We start from the raw sequence: 13,100 nt of genomic DNA, 5'->3' as shown, positions 1-13,100 counted from the left end.
GTGGAATCAATGCCCCCAGGGTCAGACCAGTGTGATGAGAATTTTAAAGTCTTAGATAAATAATAAATGTTCATAAATGTACCAACCAAGCACGTACATAGATCAGCACAGGAAGACCAACCTGAAACCATTTTTGATTCCCAAACGGACCAAATGTTTTCTCTGCGAGGTCAAAGGAAAATGGAAAAGCCTCCCCATTGTCTTTTCCTTCACAAATCCTGCCTTAAGGGTATGTCTGTGTATGAACAGGGTGAGCCTGTGACCTGGCTCAGGAACTAAGTATTTATCATCACAAAAGACTGGCCAGGCTCCCCAGGGTATCCAGTCAAGTGACCATTAAACAGGTAACCTGTCAGACGAGATAAACAATGCACTTAGATTTCTGCCTTTTCTGTGCTGTAGGTATGATGTATCTGGGGTGGTGGTCTTGAGTTACACCCCTTCTGTGATGTATGCATGATGTATGGAGGGGCAGTCTGGAGCTCCAGGGCAGGAAATTTAAAATTTCTATATAAGGGCAGGCACACCTTTGTTCTGGGTGCCTCCTCCTTTCCTGCGTGTGAGGGGAGCACCCTGTTGCAACAGATCAATAAAGATCAGGCTTACGAGCTGCTTTGCTTCTCAATATTCTCTGGTTGGCCTCTGTTATTTTCTCCTACCAATAGGGAACCTACATAAGGACTCTATATGGGCTCTTGGATACCCCATAAGGGGGAAAGGGGCAGATTTTTGTAGAAAACACCAGCCTGCCCTGGAGACTGGCCTGCCTGCCTCCTTTGTTTTATGTCCTTTGTAAGCCAGGAGAAGGCGCGAGGAGCGTTGCTGGACTTGGCCAAAAGGGTGTATCTCACCCTGTGCCCTTCTTCCAGTAATGGGCAGCCAGGGGCCTCCAGGAAGCCTCTCAGGGGGGCTTGAAGGCAACGGAATCTCCCAGAAACTACCCTTAAGAATCTGATAGACTGAACAGATTTGAAATTCACAGCATGTTGTACACTGAAAGAAAATTATATGAAAATGATGTACCGGTGGTACCTGACTCCTACTAAGCTATTCAAAATGTATAGAACAAGCTCCAGTATTTGCTGGAAGTGTAAAGAAAAAGAGGCTATCTTTTATCATACGTGGTGGTCATGTAAGGTAACAAAGTCTTTTTGGGAATGAATTGGAAAAATGTTTAAAATAACATTTGTTAAAAAAACCAGAAGCTTTTCTACTAGGAATTACAGGTTCCGACATCCCAAAAGACCAGAAAAGACTGTCTATGTATGCGGCAACAGCTGCAAGGATGCTACTAGCCCAAAGATGGAAAGAACCAACAGAACCGACCAAGGAAGAATGGCAAGCCAAACTGCTGGACTATGCTGAAATGGCAAAACCGAATGGGAGACTCAGGAATCAAGAAGATAATGACTTTTAAAAAGAATGGGGGAAATTCATAACTTACTGAGGAGACCATTGTAAACAAATAGAAGTGTTAGCTGGACTTTAAAAATAACTTGTAAAGAAATGAAAGATATGGATAATTTGGAGAGATGAAAACTGTGGAGAACGTAATGATATGTGTGGGATGTGAAACGCAAGGGCAATCAAGTACAACATTCCTAGAGTGAACATGTTTACACATGGGGAAGAATGTTTGTCCAGCCAGCAGGTAAACTTCCTGTTTTCTTCTGGGCTGGGAGAGACTTCCTCTGCATGTGACTAGAGGTGGGCATGGCCTCACCTGTGCAGGTAACGACAAAAGCAAAGGGCAGGGCAGCCACCTCTCTCTCTTTGACTACATGCATTGAAGAAGCAACATCAGCTTAGCCAAAGATGCTCTCTAGGCTTCCAGCCAAGAGAGGACAAAGGGACTGTCTTCTTATGAGATAGTTTCCAGGTGTATGTTACGTTTCGAAGCTAAGTCTGCCTGCTGGGATCCGATTGTGAACAGAATAATGTGTGAGTAAGCTCTTTTTATACTTTTATAGAAGACTTTGTCGTGTCTTATCTTTTATGAGGGAACAAGGGGAAAACACCAGAACAGTTATTATAGAGGCTTTAGTGAGCCTGAGCAAACGCATCCGCTGTGAGTTTAAAAAGGGGAATGTTACTCTGCTAAATTTTGAACTTGTTAACACAAGTTGGAAAGGCTATTATCAGACAATATATCCTCTCCTGCATCCCTGAACATCCCCACAATATGTAGTCTTAGAAAAATTATTTTAAGGACCCACGCAGAGGACAGGGGGAAGTCGCGAGATTCAGAGAATCTCATACGGTAAAAGTTTTTTCTCTTCATTATTTTAAATTTGTTCTAGCAAAAACCAATAAAAATATTTCACAAAAAAGAAAAGAATCTGATAGACTATTTCTGAGTCTGGAGATCCCATAGCCATCATGATCAAGAGTCATACAATGAACAAGGATGAATGAAACTGATTAATGCTGCAGTCACTTCTCTCTGGCACAGGCAAAATCTTAGACTCTCCGGGTTTTCAGGGCCCAAGAAGTCAACTGGAGAGACAAAGGAAGCCCGCTCAATGAAAATTTATTGGAGAGACAACATCAGTTTCATCACTTTTGCCCTCCCCTCAAAGCACACACAGGTGTGGACTTCTAGCACTGGTCTTCTGCCTTGGTGCCATAGACCTCCACCTCACACAAGGTCAAGTACTCTTCAAGGTCTGGGATCTGGACACTCACATAGCGGCCCTTGAGCCAATCACAGTTGAAGACACTGATGGATCCACTCCTGGTGTCTGTGATGGTCCCACAGCTGCAGGGAGAGAAAGAAAGTCACCTGTAGGGTGGGATCCATGTGGAATCTCCATCCTAGGCTGTGGAGAAATGCACTCCTAAACCTACAATGTTTCTAATGATACCACAAGAATGCACTCTCCCTCTAACGCTGGCCTCCTGCTACCTGCCATTGTAGTCTAGACGAAATATTCCAAAATAACTACCACCTGCTTGTTCCGTCTCTGTTCCCAGCCCCAAACGGTGACCAGAGTCACTGTTCCACCCAGAAGAGCATAGTTTAAAAAGGAGGCAGAACCCTCAATTTCTCCCCAATTTTGACTACAAATTGGAACTCTTAAGACGTCATCAGTGCACATATCTGCCATAGACTGGCTGGATGCAGAGAAGCGGTGGGAGACATCAACTGGAGAACCCCCGAGGGAACCCCAGGGGAAGAAGGCTCTGGGTCAGGGGACTGGTGGTGGGACAATGATACGTGGGGACAGGGAGAAGAGGGAGCAGACTGGAAGCAGGAGGAGGAGGTGTTGGAAACTGAAGAGGCAACAGGATTTTGTGAGCAGGAAGAGGCTGTGGCAGAGGGCAGTCCAGACTCAGAGGCAGGAGAGGAGGGGCCTAGGAGACAGAGGGGAGACCGGCTGTGGTAGAATCCAGGTGTCTCCCCCTCCTCCTGTGACCAGCTCCCCTCTCCCCTGGTCTCCTAGAGCACACAGAGAAGTGAAAAGAGCAGAGGAGAGATTGGTTGTGCACAGACGCAGTCTCCGATTGCTTGGGGAAAACCCTGGAGTGGAGGGGACTGTGGGAAGTCGGGGACCTTCAGTCCTCACAATTGCCTCCTTAGGGCAAGACCTACTGGGCAGAGTTCCTGAGATCACCAGGCCTGCGCTTTCTTGGTTCTTTGAATAAAAGTGGAACGCTCAGGAACCAAGAGGACAAGAACTTTTTTAAAAAAATTGGGGGAAATTTATAATTTATTGAAGAAACAGCAGCAAGAATACTTATTGCAAAGTACTGGAAGATGCAAGATTTACCCACTCTGGAAGAATGGCAGATGAAGATGATTGACTGCATGGGATTGGCAGAAATGACTGGCAGAATCCGTGACCAGGGAGAAGAGTCGGCGGAAGAAGATTGGAAGGAATTCAAGGACTATTTACAGAAATATTGTAAAATTAATGAATGTTGAATGATGTCGGATAGAAATTAAGGGGTTTTTAGCTGTAATGCTTTGAGATAAGGATTTGCTGAATAAATAATTTGAATTGGACTACGAGAAGGGGAGGTATGAGGAGGTCAGGGAAATAGGTCATTGAAAACTAAGTATTGTGAACTATATGTGTTTTAAAACTTTTTTGCTTTTTGTTTGTATAAAAATTGGAAATTTTAATAAATATCTTTAATATATATATATATATATATATATATATATATATATATATATATATATATATATAAAATTTATTGAAGAGAGCATTGTTAGCAAATGGGAACATTAGCAGGATTTTAACCTTACTTGTAAGGTAACAAAGATTATGGATAAATAGATGGACAGAAAATGTGGATAATGGATTGATGTGCAGTTGCATTAGACCCATGGAGGGGGCAGGGGGTGTCATGAGATTCAGATAAATCTCTTTATATGGATTTGTAAATGATTTTGCTGTAAAATTATATTTGCAAAATCAAATAAATATGAGAGAGAGAGAGAGAGAGAGAGAGAGAGAGAGAGAGAGAGAGAGAGTTAACTTCAATTACCGTGGTGGTTTTTTACAAAATTGCTGACCTACTCCTGACACCAGTTCCTGACATACATCAAATTATACTGGATGTATTCTGGGGTGTCTTTGTTGTCGGAATCTCCGTACGACCGAGCTAGTCCTCCGGTTGTGTCTTTAGAATCTCCTCCGACGGTGATTAACGACCTAAGCCTTTGATGAGACTTCAGGCACATTCCCCCATTCCGCAGAGTACCCGGACAGCAGAAGGAGTCGAAATATGTGCTCAATCGCTACGTTTTATTTCTAACTACACAGGACAGAAAAGAATATGCATCTGTTCTCTGTGAAAGGCAGAGAACCAACTGAAACAAAGAAACAGGAAACCAATAACATCAACATCCGTCTCCCGTGAGACTTCCAAGAGTCTGGAATGTAAACAGAGTCTTGTGACTCCAAACACTGCACATTGGCGTAACAGAAACCTAACATTTGTTACAGGGATTGAGGGTGTGAGAAATGGAACTTACAGGGCATTGGACTTGCTACGGTGAGCCATATTGTTGCCCACACGGATCTCAGCTCCCCGGAGTCTGTCGCCGCAGCAGTCCTGGCGGTTTCTCACCACCACGGCCGAGATGGCATACTCATCGCCCAGGTCCACGTACCACCAGGGATCCCTTTCCTTCTGCGTGTGGGTGCAGGAGCCCGAGCTGAAGAGCCCATCACAATTCCCGTCCACAGCTTTGATTCCTCCTGTAAAAATCTCATGTCGGTAGATGGAGGACTGGAAGGCTGGGCGGCCTTTGGCCAAGTTGTGAGCTGGAGCATGATGGGAAGGAGATGGAGGGAGAATAAATGGTTAGAGAGTTACACAGCCTCCATGGAAGCTCCTCTCTGGACAAGAACAGGGAGCAGCAGAGACCGGGGGAAGCTTTGCAAAGCCCCTCAGGAGACTCACTTTCAGTGATCAAAGAAGCTGCAACAGAAGAGGGAGGAATATTGCCACACTGATATTAAAATAGTTGCATTTCCAGATTTTAATTTTTCATGGCCCTCCAACCAAGAGGTGAGGCTCTGCGGTGTTTAAAGGCTTTTAAACTACCTTGGTAGAAAAGTAAGCTGAAGAAGCTCAGAGATGGGCCTTCTGCAACCTTGGAATGGCTATCAAAGGAGGCCAATGTTCATGCCTTCTCCCCTGCAGGACAAAATCGCAGTGACAACAAAGAGGTTGCGCTCATTTACTCCCAATGAAAATTACATCTGAACGTGTTGTTGGAGATTTCAAGAGTGTGTTGATCTTCTGCCATCCTTGAGTATCTCCCAGCACCTTCATCCTCATTTCACCTCTACCAAGATAGAGGTTGCATTGGGCAAATCGGAAATGTAAAAGTGCACCAGTTCCCCCTCCTTCTCCCCAAGCAGTCTTGAAGGATAATGCAGAATATAGTCCTACAAGGACCATCTTGGTACTGAGTATGAAAGCACACTGAACATGCTCAGAGACCGGTCCTCTCCAACCTTGGCATTGATGTCCAAGGATGGCATTGTTCATGGCCTTCCCTCTCCCCAGACACATTTTTGAGGGTGCCCAGTTGTGCAATGGGTTGGTGGTTCTGAGAGCTGGAGACGGCGCCATCAGGGTGTCTCTTGGAAACAGCAGCCCCCTCAGTGCTGCATCCACTCCTCTGCCTGGGGATGGAAGGGCCTCAGTCTGAACACATAAAGGGAGGAATCTGCTGGATGGGGCCCTTCCCAACCAAAGGAATGCACATGACAGATGGTTAACTCTTTATTATCAAAGAGAACACGGTTGCTGCTGCAGCTCTGGAGACCTAGGCGTGCCAGTTGAGCATCTTAGTAGGTATTTCCAGGTCCGCGCTTTAGGGAGCGATTGCAGCAACAGCAACTGCCTCCGACTCTTGCCTCCTGGTGGGAACATTTCCCCCCAAATCACTGACCCCCTCCCCTTCTCCTGAGTTAGGCAGCAGTCCCTCTTCCCCTGGCACACACTCAGCAGCCTCCTGCCAGTCCCCGGCACAAAATCCCATCACTACCTGTAAGCCTGTGTCAAAACAAAATTAAAAAATTCCTTCCGGTAGCACCTTAGAGACCAGCTAAGTTTGTTATGGGTATGAGCTTTCGTGTGCATGCACTTCTTCAGATACACTGAAACAGAAGTCATTAGCAGGTTTACCACACCTATCAGCCAATCCCCCATTCCCACCACCCTTCTGAGTAATACCCCTCCCCACCCTCTCACTATATATAAGGGACTGGTGACTTCTGTTTCAGTGTCTCTGAAGAAGTGTGCATGCACACGAAAGCTCATTCCAAGAACAAACTTAGTTGGTCTCTAAGGTGCTACTGAAAGGAATTTTTTTATTTTGTTTCCACTACGGCAGGCCAACACGGCTACCTACCTGTAACTGTAAGCCTTTGGTTAACTACTTTTCCATGAATAAATTTGATTTCCCCACTAGATGAGATGTCACCAGTTTGGGGAGGGATAGGAATGCTTTGGTGGTGGTGGAGAGAAGTATCACTTGGGTTGGGGTCTGACCCACAGGTAAGCCCTCCCTTAGCAGCTCTTACCACTTTGCCATTCATACATGCAGTTCCAGGCATCCCCACGTGCTGCCAGGAGCGCCAGGGCCAGGGGCCAAGTCCAGGTGAGGAGCATCCTGCAAGCGGGGAATGGAGACAGCCGTGAGGAGGAGCCATTGCTGAAGCCATAGGAGTCTCTGCCTCCCTTTTGCACCAGGAACACGAAGAAGGTGGGCTCAAAGCTGGCTAGGAATTCTAAGAGGAGGCCTTCAGATGAATCAAGGGCTCTCCTGGCCTTCCTCAAATGGCCAGGAGCATTTTAAGGCAAGTGGTGTTTGTGCTCAGTCCTCCTTGGCAGCATGGATGAAGGAGGCAAATCCTCTGTTTAAGGGGGCAGATCAAGGGTGCAGGACCAAGAGAGAAGGTTAGCTGATAGCCCTAAGAGGCCTAAGAGAGAATAAGGTTAAAGACAAGGCAGGCAGGTAAATTGGGATCGCCAGCGGACAGTCTGACATGTCTACACTACACTTTGAAGAAGCACGAACTCAGGACGAAAGGGAGAAACATGCTAAGAGGAAGGCACGCTTGGCAAACCCTCATTGTGATCAGTGTCCCCACTGTGGAAGGACACGTGGATCCAGAATTGGCCTCCACAACCACTAACGGACTCAACTGTGAAGACCATGTTCATGGAAGACAATCTTAATCATCTACAAGGGATTGCTAAAGAAGTATTGCTTTATTCTAGTTCCTTCTTAGTTTGACCAAACTGCGGGAGGCAGTGGAAGACAGGAGTGCCTGGCGTGCTCTGGTCCAGGGGGTCACGAAGAGGCGGACACGACTAAATGACTAAACAACAACAAAGTTCCTTTTTGCTTAACTCCCATAAGAACTGTCCCTCTCCAGAGGAATAGAAATACCTAACAGACTTCTAGCCTGCCTTCAAAAAATACTTTTTTCTGGACTCAAATCCTTGTAAGTTATATTGGTTTCAAACCAGATTGAACATCCAGTATAGATATGCTGGACTTCAGACATCACATCCAATGGGTTCCCCCAACTCACTTTGGCTTTCTTTCTTGGGGTCAGCAGAAGTCTCTGTTGTCCTTCCTGATGGGTCGGCAGCCACAGGTTCTTTCCCCCAAACTGGCTCAGAGACTTCCTTGCTTCCACCTGAGTTCTGGATCTTCTATTTGGCAGTCCTGGTTTTATGCTCTTCTGAAGGGGCAGCTCCTGCCTGGCTTAGAATCACCCAGCCAATCGGAGAGATGTTGATACCAGGATTGAGCCCATCAAGATCAGGTTTCCGTATCCTTCTTCCAACTGGGCTTATGTGGTTGCTGACTCTCTCCCAAGAGGAAATAACATTTTGTTAAGGGTTGTATTACTTAATCCACAATAGCCAACAACCAGGAGCAAGGAAGAAGTTGCATATTTATGGGCAGGTGAGAAGTTTATCTTGATGCCCTCAACTGCTACAAGGTGTGCATCTGAGCCCACATGCACTCCCAGCCCTCGTAGATATTCAACAACAGCTTTGGGAGGACCAAGATCTTTTGCTGGAATTTGTATGTGTGTCCAGTATTAATACGTATTTGTCATGGACTGGTTGGATGCACAGGAATGGTGGGAGGAACCAGCTGGAGAACCACCAGGGGAAGAAGGCTCAGAGCCCAGGGAATGGTGATGGGACAATGAGAAGTGGTCAGAGGGAGAAGACTGAGAAGAGGAGATGTTGGAAGCTGAAGAGGTAACAGGGTTTGGTGAGCAGGAAGAGTCTGTAGCAGAGAGAAGTCCAGACTTAGAGGCAGAAGCTGAGGCAGGAGAGGAGTGAGGCCAAGAGGCAGAGTTGAGTCAGGCTGCTGAAAAGTCGTGGGTGTCTTCCCCTTCTGCTGCGACAAGCAGAACCAGAAGAGGGATGAAAAGGGCGGAGGAGATGTTGGCTTCACACGGGAGAAGTCTCTCATTGCTTGGGAAAAGCCCTGGAGAGGTGGGGACTTCTACGGCTGTGAGGGGGTGGGGACTTTCAGTCTCTGCAACTGATGTTCATGGAGTAAGATCACCAGGAATGAGCTGCCTCTCTGCTCATTGGGCCTGGCATTCAACCAAGCCTTGCTTTTGCTAATCAAGGTAAAGGTAAAGGGACCCCTGACCATCAGGTCCAGTCGTGGCCAACTCTGGGGTTGCAGCGCTCATCTCGCTTTACTGGCCGAGGGAGCCGGCATACAGCTTCCGGGTCATGTGGCCAGCAGGACTAAGCTGCTTCTGGCGAACCAGAGCAGCGCACAGAAACGCTGTTTAGCTTCCCGCCGGAGCAGTACCTATTTATCTACTTGCACTTTGACGTCCTTTTGAACTGCTAGGTTGGCAGGAGCAGGGACCAAACAATGGGAGCTCAGCCCGTCGCGGGGATTCGAACCGCCGACCTTCTGATCAGCAAGCCCTAGGCTCTGCGGTTTAGACCACAGTGCCACCCGCGTCCCTTTTTGCTAATCAAGAGTTAACTCCAACTTTGAACTGTACAATTGCTGACCCGCACACTCGGTGACAGTGTTTACCCATAATCTGATAACTATGAAGATGTTGCACTTGCCAGGAACTGAAGAAAGCTATTTTTATTACATGAAATAAAAGAGGCAGAGTATTTGGACACTGCTTCAGACAGCCCAATGTTGTAAAAAATAATAATGGGCTTGGCTTTAACAGCTCATATCCCAATCAAGGTCTGCTACCCGTCAGAGAAAAACAAACAGAGGCTACAACCAGGTAAGAGGAAACAAGGCATCTTATTGGATCTGTTGCAACAGAGTCTCTTCCTGCCCCTCACTTTCAAGGAGCCGAGGAGCCCAGAGCAAAGTGTGCAGCCCCCTTTAAATCTTAAGAACTTGTAACAGAGAAATTGTAATGCAACAGAGTTTGCATGAAGTTCATGTTTTTCCAACTTATTTTCCAGCCTGACCATCAAAATACCTGATAATGACCCTTTCTAGCCTGTTTTTAAAATATATATATTTTTATTAGTTTTTGGTTACAATCCAATAATAGCCTCATTATAACAATACCAATCAATCATTCAAATACCGAATTAAATAATTTAGATAAAGTGGCCCCCCACGTTCTAGATTTGATAGATTTCTTTATTTCTGCATTCCAAAATCTTATTAATTTCCATTACATTCCGGTCATAATAACAATCCCTTATTCAGCAACTGCAATACAGTCATACCTCATGTTACATCCGCTTCATGTTACGTTCTTTCAGGTTACGTCCTGCGGTGACCCAGAAATACCAGAAAGGGTTACTTCTGGGTTTCGCTGCTCGCGCATGCGCAGAAGTGCAAAATGACATCACGCACATGTGCAGAAGTGGCGAATTGCAACCTGCGCATGCGCAGAAACGCCGCTGCGGGTTGCACTCTTTTCATGTTGCAAACGGGCCTCCGGAACGGATCCTGTTCGCAACCAGAGGTACCACTGTATTAATAACTTCTATTCATGTTGACACATTAAATAATTTATAAAACTACAAGTGAGGATCTCAGACTCTATCCTTGTTCTTCCTGTGTGTGGCAGTTATTCTGTCCATGGTATTTCTTCCTGTCCTTGTAAGATGTTATGTCTTTCTTTCCCCTGATTGTTGCTGATATCCATCATGCCTTGGGCAGAGCTGCTATCCCATTGTTGTTCCAGAAATTCCCATTGCTCAGTCCCAGGCTTCGTTGTTTTGCAATTTTAACAACAGCAGCAAAAGTCACTCTGTCCCAATAAATAACGTGTTTTCACAATTTTCCCTCTCAGCCTGGGAAGAAGAGTGGTCTGTCAAACTGCAGATGACTCAATAAAGAACCTTATCAGTTCCTTGGCCACTCACAGACTCCTTTCCTCCTTTCTTCCAACTGAAGATAAATGAGCAATTATACTTTCAATTAAATTAAATTCCAAGTCCTCTTAGCATTATTCAGTTCACTCTGTAAATAATAAAGGATGGGGAAGAGTCAGCTCTAAGTTTCTATCATAAACCTTTAGCAAAATAAAGCTTCCCTCTCTTTTCCCTTTTTTTACACACATAGTTCCATTTGGTGCTATATTCCATATTTATAATCCAATTTCTTCCATCCTCGCTTGGACGAATATAATTTGAACTAACATCCAGAGGAGGGTTGCCGAATCATAAATTTAGAGAAGAAAACTTTAAATAAAGAAACCATAGGCTCCCCCCCCATCTTATCTCAAGTTCAGACCTTAAAGTCCTTGCAGTTCGTTTTGTTCCGTAGTTTGTTTTGTTTCCGTAGTTCCAGCACATGCCTGTACTTTGGTCCAATTAAGCTCTAATTAACAGGAGAACCTCTGCTTCTGAATGGCGGCGTTGGAGGGTTTTCGACAGGCGAAGTGCTTTTGCACTCAGCACCTCCCTGCCCCCCACATTCCATGCCAGAGTGAGAACCAGGTACCGAGACGAACAGCAAGTGAAGCCCGTCCCCCCCTGTCCCTGGGGGGAATTTGCAAGGATAATTACCCTCAATCATCCTTGTTTTTCCTTCGCCAGTGATTTCCCACTGTCGTGGGAGCTGCCTCCCTTAAGGCAGAGCAGAACCGAAAGCCACCTTTCTAGCCTGTTTGAGACACTCTTAAAAATGGTGGCCACCTTGGCTCCCAAACCCATTGTCATGATCCCTTTTTCATACACTGAATATGCTCCTTTGACAGCTCTGCTCTTAATCGATACTTGCAGAGTGGAGGCCCATTCAGGTTTTCCTGCTATGTGACTTGAGAGGGTCTCCGAGGTTCAATAGGGTGTAAACGTGGCTTCTGTATTGCTCTCTGTTTCAAATATGTGGTTTATGTGCTTATGTATGCGCAGTTACCTTGTGTACTTAGGGCACGCTAGAATTCTTTTAACACTGGCTACAAATAGGTAAGGGGGACGTGGGTGGCCCTGTGGGTTAAACCACAGAGCCTAGGACTTGCTGATCAGAAGGTCAGCGGTTCGAATCCCCACGACGGGGTGAGCTCCCGTTGCTCGGTCCCTGCTCCTGCCAACCTAGCAGTTCGAAAGCACCTCAAAGTGCAAGTAGATCAATAGGTACCGCTCCGGCTGGAAGGTAAATGGCGTTTCCGTGCGCTGCTCTGGTTTGCCAGAAGCGGCCTAGTCCTGCTGGCCACATGACCAGCTGTACGCCGCCTCCCTCGGCCTATAGAGCGAGATGAGTGCTGCAACCCAGAGGCGGCCACAACTGGACCTAATGGTCAGGGGTCCCTTTACCTTTTTACAAATAGGTAAAGGAGTCCGTGATCATGTAACACAACCCATGCTAAAAGAAAAGAGAAAAGGGGAGTGTGTGGGTATATCCGATTTTGAAGCCTAATGGAACACAAAGTCAGGGTTCAGAGATCTGTGCCTCCTGTACATGCTCAGCCCTTTGAAATCCTATACCAACCGAGCACAGAAATCTCTGGCCCATTCTTTAGGTCCATATCCAGCGAGGCATATAGCTGATCCCTGAGGATCAAAGTGGGGGTCCCACTGGCACTTGTGAGCTAGCTGACTATTGGAAATTTGAGGTTTAAGTACAGCAGTTGGGGGCCCAACTCTTCTCTTTGGGGAGGGGAAGGGCTTTCTGAGTAAGCAAATAATGAGAGCCATTCTCCCAGAGATTCATATGTTTGCAGGTGCCACTGTTTGGATATCTGAATCAGACATTTGTATAGTGAGGTTAGGATACAAATCCTTCATGTTTGGGTAACAGTATGCAGATGACACCCAGCTCTACCTCTCTTTTAAATCAGAACCAGTGAAGGCGGTGAAGGTCCTGTGTGAGTGTCTGGAGGTGGTTGGAGGATGGATGGCGGCCAACAGATTGAGGTTGAATCCTGACAAGACAGAAGTACTGTTTTGGGGGACAGGAGGCGGGCAGGTGTGGAGGATTCCCTGGTCCTGAAGCGAGTAACTGTGCCCCTGAAGGACCAGGTGCTCAGCCTGGGAGTCATTTTGGACTCACAGCTGACCATGGAGGTGCAGGTCAATTCTGTGTCCAGGGCAGCTGTTTACCAGCTCCATCTGGTACGCAGGATGAGACCCTCCCTGCCCACGGACTGTCT

At 46.3% G+C, this 13,100-nt stretch overlaps 1 protein-coding gene across 1 annotated transcript in view; it reads right to left on the bottom strand.

Moving 5' to 3' along the window:
* LOC128417264 (uncharacterized) overlaps positions 1 to 13,100 on the bottom strand; it is a 55,979-nt gene that overhangs the window by 17,416 nt on the left and 25,463 nt on the right. The window contains exons 7-8 of the mRNA XM_053395689.1: positions 4,985 to 5,276; positions 2,604 to 2,758 (exon numbers count right to left, since the gene is read on the bottom strand). Of these exons, the coding sequence (XP_053251664.1) occupies positions 2,604 to 2,758; positions 4,985 to 5,276 (447 nt within the window). The remainder of the gene's footprint in view (positions 1 to 2,603; positions 2,759 to 4,984; positions 5,277 to 13,100) is intronic.

This window comes from Podarcis raffonei, chromosome 7 (assembly GCF_027172205.1).
Source record: "Podarcis raffonei isolate rPodRaf1 chromosome 7, rPodRaf1.pri, whole genome shotgun sequence".
Classification (NCBI taxonomy): Eukaryota; Metazoa; Chordata; class Lepidosauria; order Squamata; family Lacertidae; genus Podarcis; species Podarcis raffonei.
This window is presented reverse-complemented; position numbering and strand designations above follow the sequence as displayed.